This window comes from Pinus tabuliformis, chromosome 4_1 (genome assembly GCF_031772625.1).
Source record: "Pinus tabuliformis cultivar Carrire ecotype Pingquan chromosome 4_1, CPIR1, whole genome shotgun sequence".
NCBI classification, from domain to species: Eukaryota; Viridiplantae; Streptophyta; class Pinopsida; order Pinales; family Pinaceae; genus Pinus; species Pinus tabuliformis.
In genome coordinates this window covers 463611712-463631476 of record NC_142303.1, presented here as the reverse complement: position 1 = coordinate 463631476, position 19765 = coordinate 463611712, and the positions used below count along the sequence as shown (strand labels likewise).

Below are 19765 nucleotides of genomic sequence, written 5' to 3'. Positions count from 1 at the left end.
CACATCAAGAGGAGTTGAGGTGAGCTCTATTAAAGAGCACCATCGACGAAAGTCGCAGCGAGGGTGTGAAAGGTGAGAAGGAAGAGGAGAATGTGGCCCTAAGATCAAAGGGTCCCAATGAGGGACAAGGGGAGAATAAAAAAAAGGACCTATCTAAGGTCAAGTGCTTCGGGTGTGGTGAGTTTGGCCACTACAGTACTTAGTGTCTTCTCAGGTAGAAGGCCAAGCAAGAGAAGCAGGACCAGGCGGTTGCGTTCGCAAAGATAGACAAGTTGTCCTCCAGGATGGAGGAAGATTTTGCTATGGTTGCAGCTATACCTACAGGAGTGAGGTGGGGCGACTTGGAGCTATAGTCCTAGAGCAACATAGGTGTTGGGTAGGGTCCATTGAGGTGTCCTCCTCATGGATCATTACCTTGCTACAGGGGCCCTTAGTATTCAGTAGCAGGATGGATCAACGTCAGTTGATGCAGTGAGATTCCAGACTGACAGTGGCAGACTAGTTGCAGTTAGGCGCTGAGGAGCGCAATGTAGTGTTGACAACAAAGCAGGAGACTCAGTAGCAGAGTTAGCAACAATGTAGATTCCCCAGTGGACAATGCATAGGCTAATAGTAGTCAGGTGCTCAAGAGACAGATTTAGCACAAAGACTCCATTGATTCAATATTTTGGATGCTTCTTAGTTGCAGTTGAAACAACAACAGTTGAAAGGGAGTTGCAGTGCAGATGCGGAGTTGGCAGCAGTATAGCAGTGTCAATAGCAACACAGATGCAACACCAAAGTTGCACAGTGGTTGGTGGGCAGTGGCAGACAGTGTCAGTGGCCAGACATCAACAACGTGTCAAAGGGTGATACAGAGACAGGGTGTTGTAGCAGTAGTGCAACACTAGAACACCTTCCTCACTAAGAGGGAGTGTTAGTTTTTGTAGCATCAAAGGTGTTCTAGTCTCGAAACTTTGTGGAGAGGCTAAAACACAGGAGTTCTCCATAACCCAAAAATCATTTATGGAAATTCCACCTAGAAGTGTCTCAATTAGATTATTAACCTATTAAATATTTCTTAAGTCTAAACTTAGGAAAAGGGGTTAATTAATCAGTGTTAATTGAGAAAGGTGTGAATCATCTAGAAACTCACACAGATCGACAAGGAAATAATCTTAGCCCTTGATTAAGTTTTAATCTTGGCCGTTGGAGTCCCAACAAAAGATTATAAGAAGTCGATGGGTAGATGGAGAACACACACTTGAGATCGATTTCCTTGGGCAGTTCGATTTCTCCAAAGAGCAGTAGTAGTTGCCAGAAGAGTTCGAGCCAAAGAAGGGAAGCAAAGATAGAGAGGGGCAGGGACAGTGATCCAGAGGAATTTTTCTAGATCTGGAGAGGCAACAACAAGTGGTAGAAGTATTCCACACAGAAGCTGCGCAGAAGCTTCGACAGTCACTTCCAATAGTAGAGACAGGCAGGATGAATTGATTAGAGGCTGAACAGAGCCACACGTGCGAGAGGTAGCGCAAGGACTGTGCAAAGGGCCTGCGCAAGGGTTTGGGCGACCATATTTTTTGAAAGAGTCAGTGCCAAGATTGCTTGTGAAGTGAGAGAATTTTCTCTCTAATTACTTTTGTTAGATACTCGCTGATTGGATAGCCAGCTGAGCATCCATAGATTGTACTTAGATTACTTCATTGCTGCTTAATAATTAAAACCCTCAGCTGCTGCATCGGTTTTCCCAAGTTGGGTTTTTCCGGGGACATTTGTCCAAAAGTAAGTGTGTCAATTTTATGTTTGCGCTAGCATATTTCTCAATTTCTAACGCTATTATTTTCTACAATATTTTTGTGAAGATTGCGGTGTGTTTATTTCGTTGTTGTCGTAGTGATAAACTGCTAAATTAATTCACATTTAGAAGAATCAATTCCAGTTGCTGCAATAGGATTTCAGAAGTGAAATTTTCACAGAGGCTTCCCAACAAGACTTAGAGGTTAGATAACTAAGAGATTCTGTGTCAAATTATTTCGAAGGAGCATGTGAATTTATACACCCAAGAAAATTTTTCAATAAAGGCTCATGGTGAGAGAGATGATGGGTCGAAGGGGTTGAGCCTAGGAGGCTGAGATAAGACCTATAGATTTCCATGTTAGTTTTCCCACTAGCCACCATCAATTCATAGATCACTATTATAATTTAGGCTTTAAGGTAAATAAACTTTCATTGCATGCAAAACTCACAACAACAATTGAAAATAAATTACGAAGGGTGTTATCAACAAAAGGTCCAAGGGCTATAAAAGGGCAAATAAGGGAAAGGTTAACACAGTTTCTAATGGCTAAAAATGCACAAACAACTAAGAAACCCTAGATGTCAACCCTAAAATTGTGGCCGAAAAATGCGTGAAATTATGAATTTTTCCTTTTAGAATTAATAGATGCAAGGCCTAATTTTAGGACAATAATATTTAGGTGAAATTAAGCTATTAAAATGCCAAACCCTAACCGTAGTTTACCATGAAATAATAAAAAGATGGAAAATTTAGTTTGATTGACACAAAAAGACAAGTGCCTTCAATCAATTTGGCATATAGAATCAAGAGGACGAATTCAAAGGAAGAGGACCTTTGATAGAGAGGGGGATAGAGAAACTAGCTCTCTACCAAACCCTAGTGACTTACACTTTAAGGAGATTTAAGGTCAAGGAATGCGATCTAGTCTTCTTGATGGATACTTGAAAACAAAATTGTCATATGATGAAACAGGGGTTCATAAAATATATAACATTTCTCAATATGGCTCAAGAAAACCTTAATTCCAACAATTATAGCAAAATGGAAGAAAAATAGCATTAATCTTACACCATTCATCCAAACATCACTTCATTAATCCAAGAAATCTCTACATGCAATAAATATCCTCCCTACGGAAATTCACTACCCTAATGAACCATTGTGTCCCAAGAGAAAGAAGAGAAGCTAGTGTGCACTCTTTGCAAGTGAAAGATTTGAGTGCGTCAATAATTCACTCAATTTGACTCCCCTCTCTATATAATAGGGTAACCAAGTCAAATTGGCTTAATTTACAGTTAAAATTCCTAAAAAATGACAAAGTGTTCGCAAGTTCAATATGTCACAAGCGAACCTATAAGATAGTACTCATAATGGTAAAACATAACAAAATGCCTACTTTTCCTCCACATGTGGGAAAAGAAGCTTCTTAACATGATTTCAACGTCATAAAGTGAGCATCTTCATCAAGCAATGTGCTAAGAAGGGTCCAAGAGTGCTCCTCACTCAAATCCATCTCCTTAATATTAAAAGGTACATCTCCAAGCCACAACTCCTCAACCATATATCATCATCAAGAATCCCCACATCATGACTCTAGGGCACGCATGGGTGACATTGCAAACCTAGGGCATGATGTGATCATCATGGAGTGTACCAGCCTCCAAAAGGATTACAAGTCGTCATCATCAACAATAGGGTCTTGGAATAAGGAAACACCTAGCAAGAAGGTGCAAAGCCAACATGGGGGTGTCTTGAGTCCTCTGGGGTACATCATCAATCCTGGCATTGTCCTATCTTCTTTGTTGATTGCTTTAGCTTTTGGAGGCGTATAGGGTGCCATACATTAGTGCGAGGCCTTCTCAATAGCCAACACTCATCCTCGTGGGTCCAATGTTGTGGCTACAAGGTCCATAAGTACTCTCATGCTGGGCTAGACATCCTCATCATGGCATTGGAGAAGTGTCAAGCCATCCATCAAGAAACATCAAATGTACTTGGAAAGAAACATCTGAGACATGCCCTCAAGATCAAGTGAGATCAACATCATTAGGTAAAGAAACCATAAAAGTATCATAATGGACCATATCTAATGCTAAGGCACAAAATTACTTCACACAAGCCTTGCCTTAAAATGTATTTCTAGTTGATGATTTGTAAACAAGTTACCAAACTTAGGTTTGGGAGGGCTTAGGTGCTTCCAACCCTAGGGGGAAGGACAATTCCTATGTCCACAAATGAATCCATCTGTGCACATGAGAAAGGTGGACATGGGAGGGGATTGACTTCAAGGAGGATGCCATTATCTTGGTACCAAAGGAGGTCGAACATCTACAGTGTAATGATGTCAAGACGAAGCAATTGTGGGGCCTGAGTTACCCATTTCCTTGACCTATTTTTACCACCCCTCTAGTGCACCTTTTACTTTGATGATTTTCTTTTTCTTTATTGCATAGCTTGGGTAATCAACTTGCTTGATGCATTCCTATACCCCTTAAGGATGTAGCGATTTATTTCTCATGAGGGTTGGATGTTCATAAGTTCCTTTTATTTAGTTGGAGCATGATTATGCTACGAACTGGGTGAGGGCTATTAGGGGGGAGGGGTAGAGCTTAGGCTAGGCTTTGTGCTCATGCTATTAATTGTCCCAATCATTTTTTGCATTTTTTTTTTTTTTTCATTTGTGGTTGTACATAATTTTATCTTTCTTTTAGCTGCTTTAACTTCTTAATGGAAAAGTGCACGAATCCTTGCTGAAAGATGTGGATATAGGGTGCCAATACCAATGAAAATGACAATCAACTCTAAGAATGGAGGTGTATACAAGGGATAGATGGAAGGTAGGAAATATGGATTACCTTGGGCAAGCTATATCAATTAGTGCCTCCTATTCGTGGCCCTCCTAGACAAAGGAAAGAAAGGCCTCAAGGAAGGTCACACTGGACTAGAGGCAAGGTGCAGTCAATGATCCAACCCAACTTGTGATTCATACTAGTATGCCTTTAACATTAAATGAAAACACATGGTTACAAAAATGGTTAGTGTACCTTATAATAGATGACCCACCTTCCTTCATGAACTATGTTAGATAGTAGAAAGCACTGACCAACGCATACATAGAGAGCTTTGAGGCATATCTATATGTAGATCATCATAGGGTTGCTAGGAGCCAGGCTGATCAAATAGGAGAAAAATGCTGTCCTAGGGGTTACCGACTTGGGTGGGTAACATTTGGCTCCAACTCGTAGACATGTGCTCATCGTAGAGCGCATGATCCATGTACTCGAAGGAAGAGTGTATGAGAATCCCAACAATCCCTGTTGCTCACAGAGTTGTTATTTGTATCACTTAAAGAAAATAGTCGATAATAATCACCCTTGCTATATAGAGGATAATAGAAGCTAACAAAAAATAATCTCAAGGTAAAGTAAAATTAGAAATCTATCTAATTATGAAAGAAAATCAACATGAAGGCATCAAAGAAGGATGCAAAAGAAAAAATGCAAGGCACACAATCCTACTCTAACCTACCAATCCAAAATGCATCAAGTCCCAATATATAGTATAAGAAGACTGCCATCTATTTGGAATGACAACTTCACTCCATCAAGGTTGGATAGATGAAAGTAATCTATTTGTACCTTTCCATGGATCGTATAAGGATAAGGGTCATCTTCAACCAGGACAAGTTCTCTTACTCGGAAATTACTTTTCTTCTTGACCCATTGCTTCTTTTTCTTTCTAACCTTTTGATCATTCGGTTTAGAGGAAGGTAAATGGCTTACTTGACATATACCTCCCCCAACCTCTTCATCAATCTTTTGCTTCTCAAAAACTTGGGGCTCAAACGGTTTTCAGGATATTTGAAGGTTCAAGGGTGCAAGGTGCTCCTCTTTATCTATCGAATCTTTAGATTAAAAAGGAAAGAGAAAAATCATCATATTGATCCTTTATTGATGTCTAAGAATTGGTGAGAGCGTCTCTAACCACCGACCCTTGATTAGTGTTGGATATATTATTTTTGGGTACATTGATGTCTTCAACATGATATGAAATTTTTGGTTCTCTATAAAGGATGAATGGCTTTCTGTCTAAGGTGAGTATGATATCGTAAGACAATTCCATTTGCAAATGCTTGGCTACTGTGGCTAACCACTTTCTTGATAAGAGCATGGCCCAGGCATTAGCAACATCAATGTCACCATATCACTAAGCACCGCTATATCAGGATTAGCAGCTAGAGTGACCTTGACATCTTTAATTAAACCATAAACCTGGATAGAGTTAGAGTCAAATCCACACACATTCCTATATGGTCTAGTGATTTGCAAGTCCAATTGGTTCATGACCTTTAGTGGTATTACATTGGCAAAGGCTCCATAGACAATCATATAATTATACAAAATCAAATCAAATTATTTACCACTAATGAAAGGAAGAAAGATTTGTGTCCCCTATTTTTCTGACCATAATACATATTTTGTAGGATTACAGGAGGATCTCTAGGTTCTTTATCAAGGTTGCGAATCTTCTTTATTTCACCTCTTTGAGGTTCAATCTTTGCCAACTCTAGGAAAGGAATAAGAACATTCACTTGAGTTAAAGCATTTCCCAAATCAATATCTAATGAAACATCATTACATTTTTGGATTGGTGTGGGTTTGGGGTTGTCATTACTAAAGGGTAAAATGTTCTAGTCCAATTCTTTGGTGGGGCATCATTATTGTTTGCATGAGGGTTTTCCATTTGTTTGTGTTTCCTATTATAATGTAAACCTTTGAATTGATCTGTCTCAATTGTTGAAAATTTAAGTAGCTGCGGTTGGTATTTTTCATTGGCAAGCAAAGGAGAAAATTCAAAAATTGAAGTTTGACCAAGTCGGCCTCATTTTCTTGAAGTTGGCCCCACGTGCTAATTAGCCTTCCTCACACACATATAAATAGGGCATCGTTGGGATTCACTTGGAGCATCATCACATACATAAATTCAATCTGCAATTACAGAGAGACATCACACGTGCGAAGGAGAGAGGAAGCATCTTTGACTTGCATTGACTACCTTCTTTGAAGTTGCGTTGACTTTCTTTGACTTGGGCAATTCGACATCTATTTCGCTGAAGCTATGACTACCTTGGAGGGCCAAAGACTGCAAAGGTACTCTGACTCTGGTTGACTGAGATTTTGTCCTGTTCCTGGCTTGTTTACTGCAAGCATCAACTGTACCTTTGACCGAAGACTTTGACTGGTTTGTTAATTGTTTCTCTGAGGCTACCTCAAGACCAAATTTCGGCCCTCTTTTCAGCTACCTCAAGCCGAAATTCGGCCTCTCTGTGCAGATTGTAATTGTTGACCAACGTTGATTTCTCTCTCCTAGTTGACTATTTTTGACTGGGACATTATTGAGGTCATATTTGAATCATGTTGAAATATTCTTAGATGTACTATTGATGAACAAAATCTCTCTTTCATAAGGAAAGAATTGGTTGGGTTTTCCCCTTGTGGGTTTTGGCCTAATTGTGAGCCTAATTCTTGGTCTCTTGTCTATTGTTTACTGTTCACTGTGATCTCTATATTGCTCTATTGATGAAATGGATGGTTGAAGTTTTTCATGTATAGCTACTCAATGATTAAATAATAAAGAAAGGGTTGGTTAATATCATTAGAAGTAGTTATCAATTGTGAAAAACTACTCTAGTCTCGACTGTGCTAGGAAATCAACATCAATGGCATTAACATGTTCATCTAGATTCCTTACACATCTTCTAATCATCAGAATGCAAATTTTTGTGATTCATAATGTTTATTCAAGAGAATTCCTCTGGTAAATCACATTCCAATTTTTCAAGTCTACATGTTTCAGACCATTTAGTGTGGTTCATCATCAGGGCTTAGATGAATGTTCAGATCCAATCATGTTAATATACACTGTAGAGATGCAAAACGGCTAGTTATAACAGAGAAAAAAATAATGATTCATTTAAAATGAAGATTGAAGGAAAAAATAATAAAATATTTATTATGAATGTTAAAAAACTTATAAAATAATTAATATGAAATTGAACGTTAGTTTTATAAATAATTGTTTTTAATAATAATTTATTATATATATATATATATATATACATATATACATATACATATACATACCTTCCCATAACTATTTCCATATTAAATTTAATTATATTTAATAATAAAGTAATAATAATCATAAAAATATTATTATTCATATTCTTCAAATAACCTCATTTTTTTTATTAATCGTAATTCTAAAGAATTTTATTAATTATAATATTATTATAATACAAATAATAATTATTATATAATATAATAATTATTTTTAACAATATGAATTGGAATTACTCATAAAAATATTCTTCAAATAACCTCATTTTTTTTATTAATCGTAATTCTAAAGAATTTTATTAATTATAATATTATTATAATACAAATAATAATTATTATATAATATAATAATCATTTTTAACAATATGAATGGGAATTACTCACAAAAAATGCTGTAATATTAAAAAAATTATTAATATATAAAAAAAACATTAAAAAATGATCTACATAAAGATTAGAAAAATGAAATCTAAAATGAAATCTAACCTCGACAAAATAGAGGAAAATCTAAGACAATAAATAAAAGATAAAAAATATATAAATAAAAATAATTATCCACTAATCGAAAATAAAAGGAACAGCCTATTATTAATAATTACAATTTTAGTTCCTTTGTTCCTTTTATTTTTGATTAATGGATAATTATTTTTATTTATATAATTTTTATCCTTTATTTAGTGTCTTAGATTTTCATCTATTTTGTCAATGTTAGATTTTCATCTATTTTATGTTTTCTTTATAAATTATTAATTTTCTTAATATTATAACATTTTTTTATTAATAATTCCGATTTTTATTATAGGATGTTATAATAATTATTATTGGTATTACAATGATATTATCTTTAATAAAAAATTTAGAATTACTATTAATAGTTTTTTAAGGTTATTTGAAAAATACGAATAATAATATTTTTATGATTATTATTACTTTATTATTAAATATAATCAAATTTAATGTGAAAATAGTTATTGGAAGGTCTATATAAAAGTATTAAAAATAAAATAAAATTTATTATTAAAAATATATATATATTTTTTTTTAATAGGTAAGTACCCACGGGGGATTTGAACCAGTGACCTATCGCAAGAAGTGTCTTAACAGTACATCCATTCACCATCAATCCAAAGCCCCGTGGGCAAAAATAACTGTTTATTAAACTAATGTTCAATTTCATATTAATTATTTTTAACGTTCATAATAAATATATTATTATTTTTTCCTTTAACGTTTATTTTAAATAAATCCTTTTTTTTGTTATAACTAGTGGTTTTGCATCTCTACAGTATATATTAACATGATTGGATCAAAACATTCATCTAAGTCCTAATGATGAACAACACTAAGTGGTTTGAAACACGTCGACTCAAAAAATTGGAATGTGATTTACTGGAAGAATTCTCTAATCATTTCATCATGTTGTTGTTAAGCAATAGGGAAAGTTTTATTTGGCAAAACAATTAGAGGACAAGAGTCATTTATCAAGTTTAAATACTTTGAGCTTTCTTCCTCACTAGCACGATTATGAGGACACTCTTCTTCAGTGTGGAAATCATTGCAATAGGTACACCAAGGGATTCCTTCTTGATTTATCATGTTAGTATGAGAAAGAGTGTTAGGCACACTTTGTTGAGGGTAATTCTTACCACCTTTTGTGTTCAGAAATTTAGGGTATTAGCAATTAAGTGATTTCTCTTCTATTAGTAACTGTTTGTGAGTTCTTTTTACTTCTTTAGATTAGGATCTTCTTTTACTTAGGTTATTAGTGTTCTTCTTCATCAAACAACTACCAATGCATAAACCATAAAGAGACAAGAGACGCAGAATATAGGCTATTATCCAGGGCCAAAAGCTCTCACTCTTGAGAGGAAAACCCGAACAAACTCTTCTTCTTGTAGAGATTCCAATTGACGAATACGAAGACCAAGACCCTTGACCTATTTACCACTCCAAGACCAAGTCACAAACCTTCCTTGTTGGGATCCTTCTTGCTTGAGTCAGCAATAGTCAAACTTCTGCTTCTCCCTCCTTCTCGGCTACTCTTTAGAATCCGGTTTCCTCTTCTCTGCTTCAGACCTGTACCTTACTTCAGCCTCCTTGGGAACCTTAGATGCAGCACATATCAGATATATATGGTGATCCAACTCTTTGATCTCCTTCTCTTGGCCTGAATGGTCTTCTTTTCCGACTCAGCTTCTTGAGTTCAACTTCTATCACAACAAAACAGACTTCAGCCTTTTCTGCATTAGTAACAGTCCTCTCCTTCACATGTGTGAGAGGAGATCAGACCTAAAACAGTCCCAAAAAAAATCTGATGACATAGCCGCTCCTTTCCTTCACCTCACTGGTTATAGGGCTCCTATTGGATGACTTTTCGCACTTCAGACTTCCTTCACTAAAATTCTCTAAAAATTCTGCTCTGAAATGGAATACGAACAACCCTATTTATAGTTGTTTCCCATCAAAATAATCCGACATGACATGATTGTGAGCCGACATGTCTATTAGAGAGATTATATTATTCTTTTGAAGCCGACTTGAAGGAGGTGACTTTGTCTTGGTCTTGGAGGGATTTCTAACTTATTTAAGGACTTATATAAATATATAACATGTCCAAGAAGGGTACTTCATACATGACATAGACTCAAATTGACTTTTATGTCTAGATAACAAATTGTAAAGGCTCACAATGGGAGCCATCACTAAAATAAAATTCCTTGCTCATGAAACCCATGAGACAAGTATTACAATTTTTTCTTTTTTGTTTTCATCAATTGCATAAAATCACAATTACACATGTCATTATGAAGACTGAACCTAGTTACGCTTTCAACATTTTGGACCTGGATTCCTTCTCGGGGCCTTATCATTAATGTAGTGAGGCTTGGGAGGATAATTTGCATAGGAACCTCTCTCCTTATCCAAGAGAGTCAATTTATTAATCATTGTGAGCTGTCCCTGCATAAGCTCATTAGTTACTATGTCAAATTTATGAGCAAAATCTTGTAAGGCTAGGTCAACATGAGTTGAAAGCTTAGGCTTGGTTTCCACCTTGACTCTAGGATAGGATGGCAATTCAACTCTAGATGTGGCAAAGTTATTTTCAATAGTCACAACATAGGCCTTGGCTTGCTCAAGATTTGTAGGTTCCTTGTCTTTTAAGTAATAGGAAAAGTGTCCGTCAAATGTAGTGATGTATAGCGTCAAGATTGTGTCCACAATAGGTTTGAAGTTGCTTGGTATTTGTTTAATTAGCAAGTCAAACCTTTGATTGAAATCCTTAACATTTTCATTTTGTTTCTTTTTAGCATCTTGAAACTGGGACTTCAATTGTCTTCCATCTTTGTTGGTTTCCCATCTCTTGTTGAAGGTATCATAGTATTGGTCCCAGTTCTTGATTCCTCCTTTTGGTAATCCAGGTACCATGATCTAGCATTGTCTTCAAAGCAGAGGGAAAAAAAGTCTCATGACTACATCCTCTTCTTTAATGTTTCTTCCACCACATGCTAGTAAAATGGATTGATGTGTTGCTCAATTGTGGCTACATCATTCCCTAAAAACTTAGGCAACCATTCTTCAAATTCTTTAGGCATCTTATTAGGATATCCTTGAATGGCACTCATGTTTAGGGGTTTGTAAGCAATAGTGAGCCATGGCATTGCCATTGTGGTTGAGGTAGAAGGATTATTGAAGAGGGCTTTGGCTATAGGAGTCTTCCAAGTAGTCGTTGTTTTGGGAGGGATAACTTCTTTAATAGATCTTTAACTAGAAGACATTGAGTTGGAGTAAGATTTACTAATTTAGTAGTCACTGGATAATAAATTTTAACCCTGCTTTCGAGATGTTCTCATCAAAAGTGCTTGAGGCACATGCTCCGAATTACGAGAAGGACTCAACTCATCCCCACCAACGACGCCAAAAATGTTACCGCAAAATCTAGCAGCCTAGTGCAAAGCCTGATTAGGTACTCAAGGTCTAGGGCAACAATGAGATGTGCCACCGTTGTCACTTCATTGGCTTCTCCCTTGTTGTTTTGTGGTCAAATGTTATCCCAAGGGAGGCTTCCGAGAAGGATCCTGTTGTCTTGGTATCAACTGAAGGAGATCCAACATCTTGAGTCTAATGATGTGAAGAGGGAGCAATCGTGGGGCTTGAGTTACCCCTTTCCTTGCCCTATTTTTTGACCACCCCTCTAATGCGCCTTTTACTTAGATAAATTTATTTTTCTTTCTTGCATAGCTTGTGTAACCAACTTGTTTGATGCATTCCAATACTCTTTAAGGAAGTAGTGGTTTATTGTTCATTGGGGTTGGGACAGTCCTAAGTTCCTTTTGTTTAGATGGAGCATGATTACTCTAGTAATTGTTTGAGGGCTAATGAGGAGGGTAGGGTTCAGAGTCAAACTAGGCTTTTGTTCACTCACTATTGATTGTCCCAGCTATCTTTTGCAATTTACATTTTCTTTCACTTGTGGCTATGTGTGCTTTTAACTTTCTTTTAACTGCATCAACCTCATAAGGGCAAAGTTCTCAGGACCCTAGATGTGGATAAAGGACGCCAGTACCGGTGAAAAATGACATTCAACCCAAAGAATAGATATGTATACAAGGGACAGATGGAAGGCGATAAATATGGATTACCTTGGGCATGCTATATCAATCAATGCCTCCTATTTGTGCCCCTCCTGGATAGATGAAAGGAAGGTTTCAAGGAAGGTCAAATTGGACTAGAGGCAAGGGACAACCTCTCCAAAGTGAAGTGTGGGAACAAGGATACAATAAAAAACAGTCAATCATCCAACTCATCTTGTGATTCATACTAGTATGCCCTTAACAATAAATGAAAGCACATAGTTGCAAAAATATTTAGAGTACTTTATAATAGATGACCCACCTTCCTTCAAGAAGTATGTTAGATGGTCCAGAGCATATGTAGAAAGCTCTGAAGCATAGCTATATGTAGATCATCATAGGGCTGCTGGCTGGCTGGCTGATCAAATAGGAGAATTTTTTTTCTAGGGGTTACCCACAGGTAACAGTGAACAAGGACATAATTTTTTGATTTTTTTGGCATATCAGCAAGCTGGTAACGATTGGAATGGCTCTGTCTATATGGTCTTTCCATAATCAAGGAATGATGGTTACTTGTTTTGAAGGCTTAAAAGGTACCCAGGAGAAAGAATATGTTGTGGGCCTCCTAGCAGGAGTAATGTTAAGGGTCCTAGAACTGTATGCAAATGTCTACCTTTTTGTATTTTATGTTTGTGGGGTTATCAATGTCAACCCAAATAAAAATGTAAAGGCATGTGATGGTGCATGTCTGTGTTGAACGGTTTTGTAGTGTATGCTACAGGGTCTCTGTTGAAAATGGGTACAGTTGGACATCGAACCAGCTAGTAATTATTTTGATTGTAAATAATAATGTGATGGTTGGCATTCCATGTGAAGCTGAAATGCTTCAGTTATCCCAGAGTTGTATGTGCTTGTGCATAATAAAGACATTTCGCTGTCACTTTATTTTTGTATATTCTCTCTCTCTGTGTTTCTGCAATCTTTTTCTCATCTCTTTCTCATTCTTTCACATGGTATCAGAGCCTGTACAGGCCAGAGCTCTCTCATGAGAGGGGTCTGTGGTTATGAGATTTCTACAAGTTTAATCCTTGTAGATTAGAAAGTAGTGTAGACATTAGGTTTAATTTTCTACAAGAGTGGAGCTAAATGTGTTTACAGAAGACTGATTGAATGCGTTTGCAGAGGAAGATTTTGCAGTGGTGTCACAATAGTAAGAAATATTTGAAATTGTTAGAAATCTGTTACAAACTCAACAAGTTTGATTTCTGCTGGATGAAGAGTGAAGGATGAAGAGGTTAGAGAGAGATGACTATGGTTTGAGTATTGAGAACCATTTTGGGTGCTTCAAGGTTTAGCTTAGTTATGTTTTGCACTTGTGTTCAAACTGTAAATATTTTCTTCTACCAGTGGAAGAGATGCTCAGCCTTTTGGGGAGAACGTTTGGGGCTTCTGGCTGGAGGAGGTACATGTGGTTCAATGGTGCTGGTAGTGTCACTAGTGATTAGTGATTAGATTAGATGCATTGGTAGTTGTTGTGATGGAGCTTTCACTGGTTGAATGATTAGCTGTAGAATGAGTGCTGAAAATTCTTACAGCTGGACATCTAACCAGCTAGTAATTATTTTATTTTGTTTGTACACATGAATGTTAGTTGTGGGAAGCTGAAATGTTTTCAGTTATCTAATAGTTGTAAATATGTATGTTTACTCCGTATAGTAAAAAAACAGAGAGCTGCCACCTTTAGGTATATTATCTATTTTTCTGCATGTGTTGCTGTAATATATATCATTCTTTAACAATTTCATTATGTCGAGAGGCACTCTACAGCCTAGCATGGGAGAGATGTTCATGTTAAAAAAATAATATTGACTTAATTACAATTACAAAGACATAAAATATATTTAATGTAGACTCAGTTAAAAAATAATAAAAATAATAAATTGATTGAACTCAATTTGTTATATTGTAATTTATTTTATTAATAAAATTATAAACAATTTTTTTTTCATAAAAAAACCATAATATACATATCACATTAAAATAAATTTAAATAATAATAATTCATATTCATAGCCATTATATTTCAGAACATATCATTAATAAACATATAAAAACTTAATATTAATAATAATAAACATTTAAAATAAGAATATTTCTATATAGAGATGTGAAATATATATAAAATATAAATAGTAGCTTTAAATTAAGATCTATTTTACCATATAATATAAAATAATGATTTATATCCGTAACCATTATATTTCATAATTAAACCATTTAAAAACTTAATCTTTCTCCCCCTCTCTCTATATATAAATATAAATAATCTTTATTAAGAACCAGTTTAAACTTTATTCATTTAAACTCCAAATCGAAGGAGTGTCTAGAAGAATCAAATCTCTCAAAGTGCAAAAATTTCCTCAAATTTTACACTCAAAAAGAAGTTTACATCTTAAGAAATTCGATCCATTTTGGTACTTGGTATATCCCAAGTTATAATATATCTATGCAGGTTAATTTCCAAACATATATATAAAAACATCTAATGCTATGTATTTTTAACCATACAATAATAAAACACTTTTTTTATTACCTTCATTTTTTTTTATTTTTTTTCGCGTCTCTCACAAAATCTAACAAAACAAATGCTTTATAGCAGAGACAAATATGCTTGTCAGGTACTGGAAGTGTCCTGCTTTCTGCTTTGATGCCATTTAGGATTTGAGAGTACACACAAGACAACATGAGAACACTTACATTCTAATTTTCTTCTAACAAAATCTAACAAAACAAATGCTTTATAGCAGAGACAAATATGCTTGTCAGGTACTGGAAGTGTCCTGCTTTCTGCTTTGATGCCATTTAGGATTTAAGAGTACACACAAGACAACATGAGAACACTTACATTTTAATTTTCTTCAAATCTGCTTTATTTTGTATCGCCTAGTAAGGCGGATTTTATGGTACAAAAATTCGTTTCAAATCTTACTGTTAAGGATAAGCATGTACGTCCAATCAGAAATAGATCGCCTTATAATGGACAATTCTTATAAAAAAATGTCCATGTTATCTTAATCTTTTATTTTTAGCAAAATGGTGTGCCCATCTAAAAAAAGGCATTTACATATTCTAATGCTTTTCTGCAATTAATTATCTGGTTGAATCTTCTAACTTATTTCCTAATTGGGAGCTGAAAATGTTCATTTTCGCACTAGAAGATTGAAAAGTTGACCACCCACTTATCATTTTGACATTTACATTCATTTTAGATAGTTCAAGTATCTAACATTTGACCCGTTATTTTAGCATCTTTGAACTTTCTCAGTAGGGTCTGTGCAATGTGAATTTTGTGTGCAGGCACAGGGGGAGAGCTATGCCCATCCGAAGACATGTTTCTTTCATGTTGTTTTCAAGGTTGGGCACGCTGTAGTTATTTTGAAGTTGTTACTCTAGTTGATGGTTTGCGCACAATGTAATCTTTGCTACATCCTTTAATTTTAACTGATAACATTCTCCTCCCTTCAGGCAGCAGCAATAGTATTCTACATCTTGTCGTCCTTCTTTAACGAGAACTTTGTGATCGACTTTGTTGTCACGATTTTACTGGTCGCTCTCGACTTCTGGGTTGTTAAGAATGTTAGCGGAAGGATCTTGGTAGGCCTAAGATGGTGGAATGAGATAAATGAGAGTGGGGAAAGCATCTGGAGATACGAATGTCTTGATCCGGAGGTATAGACCGTTTTGTATCTCGTGTTAGTTAAAGTTTTGTATCGTGTTTTATTGAAATGATAGAGTTTGTGGTAAGTGCGTGCAATGCCATTTTTTTAATTGCAAATGATTAGTTTTATTGAAGTTTTAGCTGAACGAATTGCATACAGCAAGAAAAAGAAGGAATACATGGCTTACTTAGAAAAGTGAAAACGTCCCTCTATCTATTTGCCACCTTAGTGGGATGAATTAAGCATGGAATCCTTTATAATAGCGTTAGCCCTCGGAAATCTTTACTTTTTCTATTTGTATCTCCGTTAAATGTTTTTGGGTTATGTACAGTCATTAGCACGAATCAATAAGAAGGATTCTTGGCTCTTCTGGTGGACGCTCTATGTTGCGGTGGGTAATTGAACTCACTTTTCTTCTTATTAGCACAAATAAATAGGTTTCAGATAGAATATGATTGTTCATTTACTGTGGACTTGAGTGTATATCTGTATGTTATCTAGCAAGTTTACTAACATATTAAAATTTAAGACTTCCCCATTGGCCCTTAGCTTACTAAATCGAAATTTGTAAGACTCCATCTTCAAACTTACTAAAATTTACGGTCTTACTATATCTTAAAACTTTAAAGCTGGCAATATAAGTGCGACTCTAGAATGTTTTACCAAGAAACTGAATTGGTTCTCACGTGTCATGAATGGAGTATAAATTTTTCTTTACTGTGGGATACACATAAGACTTCTAGTGACCAAGTTTACGACTTCACCATACACATAAGACTTCTAGTGACCAAGTTTACGACTTCACCAAGACGAGAATTATGCAAAACTTATCTGCAACTGAATTGATGTCGGCTAGTATGATCAATGTTATTGTCCTTACAGTTCCTTAAAAGTGTAGCGTTTGGTATGCTGGTTCCATTCTATTCAGAGTTAGTGCTAATGATGGAAAATCATAAACAGTAAAAAAGTGACTAATTTATGGATTATGCAGGCAAGTGAATCTTCCTTCCTTCTTGTAGTATCATACTTAAATATTTACATCAGGTTATGTTGTAAATTATGTGTAGTCCAAACATGAAAAATGTAACTTCAGCTTATGGGGTAGTTTACTTGCAGGCCATTATTTGGTCGGCACTTGGAATTGTGGCCATAGTCAAGATTAATATTGATTATCTTTTAGTGGACGGAATTTGTCTGACACTAACTATCGCAAACATCATTGGCTTTGAAAAATGCCGGAAAGGTATGTTGAATCTTCTGTTCACGTTTCTTTAGTGAGGTTTAATGTCATTTTGCTTCTGTGATTTTGTTGAAGATTGAAATCTTCTTGTTTCTCCACTTCATGATTAAGTTCGTCTTTGTCTGTAATATCGAGAATAATTTCGAACATTTAATACGATGGCAAGCTATGTACCCTTGAAAAGAATGTTTTACAGTAGGTCTAGAAGATCGAAACCTCTACTTAGTTTTTGGTTACGAATGCGATCAACTAATTAGAATAGTTTAGTAAATTTATATGCTGATCTAAGCATATGGTTATTTATAAATCAAATTTTTTTGTTAGTTATAATTTGATATATCCTTTTCATCTCATGACGCATCGCAGATGCAAAGAGACAGATTCAAGATTTTGCATCCCAGTCATTTGCTTCACATGTCTCATCAACATTGCAGTCGGCATTCAGTGTTGTTTGATGCATTCGAAAGCAATGGAAATGGGGTTCTGAAATAGCAATTTGGCTGTTCATTCATTGGCTTGCAGTCAGTTTGTTCAGCAACACTATAGTATTTTCTATGTGAATGTGCTATAGGCCACATTTTGGTGGCCAGTTTCCAAGTCTTGATGTTTGGATGACCAAAGTCTCGAACAGAATGATAGGATTTTGTTTCGTCGCTTATAGTTTTCACTCAAGAAGTAGATGGATTAAGATGTCCAGTTTTATAGCAATATGCCTCTAATATGTTGCAAAATGCAATCAGCTGAAGCCTGCTGGAGAGCTTTTTATTGTTGGGCATTTTCATGTCCAGTAGATTTGCAAACTGATGGGATAATGTGTAGTGGTTAGGTTATAGTTTGGTGATTTTTGAAGCCATTTAGAGCTTCAATGTTTATGCATTATATCTTTAATTCTATTTATGCCAAAACTAATAGTTTTAACTTTTATGTATGGCAATGCTATTTCCCCTATTTGCACAATTGCAAGCAGTCTTAATCAATGAAATTGCAAATTTGGTGTCTAAATGTTTGTATTGCACTTATTTGCAATTTCTTTTGAATATTTGATGTATTTATTATTAGACTGAGTCGGTGCTGAGGGGTAGTTGGAGGCCTCAGCGAGTTTGAGCTGAGTCTAATGATTTTAGAGTAGAGCAGCATCCAAGCGTGAGATTCTAGCAGTATTTAGCTTGGCTTTGACTGGTATCTACCAATAGCCTTAGAGTTTACAAAGATGGATGTTACAACATGTGGTCGACACATTCAAAGAAATTTTCAATTAGGTCATATGTTCATGTCCGAAGATTTTTATGTACCATTTGCAGATCTTGTCTATACCTAACCTGTTTCTCTTAAATGTCTACTTATTTGTATCATGGTGAGTGCAAGGTTCTCTTAAAAGCATAGAGTAGAGTGCTAAAAATATGGAGCACTTTCAATGCAAAAGGAAATCTACCCAATGAGTTTTCCATTTGCTCCTACATTTTGTTGGTGGTGCACCTCCTCACTTGGAATTATCGTAACCTGACAGTAAACCATGTTAAATAGATTCCATTAGCTGGTATTTATTTTCCTCATGCTTTGGTAATCCGTTGTGTTTGTCTTCATCCAAATAACTGATCTTACGCTGTTCTATTTTAGTAGAGGTTTGCATAAAACCACTAGAAAGCATGATTTCATAATAATAAAAAGTAAAGTATTTAACACCCCTTTGAGTTAATTCATTTCTCTTTTCCCATAACTTTACAAACTCTTAGCAATAATTACTGCCCAAAATTTATTTATATACTTGGAAGAAACATCAATTTAGTGTCAGTTCAAATATCCTTTCAGAAAATATCCGTCAATCAAGTAGACTCAACCATATAGAATTTGTGGGACAATCATCAAATGCATGCGTGAGAGTGTCCCAGTTTCTATTAACTTGGTACAAAACACTGATTCAAGAAGACTCCTCTTTTAACCCACAGAACCAACGGAATCTAAGATGGTTATTCTTGTTTAGCTTTGTTTGTTTGTTTTGCCCTTTTTTAATATAATTTTATTCAATTTAACAAAATATTTTACTAAGATTTAATGTTTCTGCTATACCAATTATTTTTAATTGAACTCAACACATTGTAGAATTCAACTTGCCTTTACATTATACAGTCACAGTCATCGTCGTCTTCTAAAAAAGAGAAGGAAAGGGGAAAACAAGATCCAAAGCTTTTAAACGTAAAGATCTCTGAAATTACTTTGGTAGATCAAACTAAGTCCTTTGGTAGATGCTATGTCATTTTTTACATTCTAATTTAGTATCTCCTAAAGTGTTATATCTTTTTTCATCTACTTCAGAGCTGGTTATCGTCTAGTTTTAACTA

General features: G+C 35.4%; 1 protein-coding gene across 1 annotated transcript in view; it reads left to right on the top strand.

Annotated features, from left to right (window-relative positions):
• The window catches only part of LOC149176434 (Golgi apparatus membrane protein-like protein ECHIDNA), a 66566-nt gene extending 48216 nt beyond the window's left edge, over positions 1 to 18350 (top strand). The window contains exons 2-6 of the mRNA XM_089419912.1: positions 15825 to 15881; positions 15993 to 16196; positions 16518 to 16577; positions 17303 to 17429; positions 17793 to 18350. Coding sequence (XP_089276038.1) covers positions 15825 to 15881; positions 15993 to 16196; positions 16518 to 16577; positions 17303 to 17429; positions 17793 to 17881 — 537 coding nt within the window. The 3' untranslated portion in view covers positions 17882 to 18350. The remainder of the gene's footprint in view (positions 1 to 15824; positions 15882 to 15992; positions 16197 to 16517; positions 16578 to 17302; positions 17430 to 17792) is intronic.
• The last annotated feature ends 1415 nt before the right edge of the window (positions 18351 to 19765 follow it).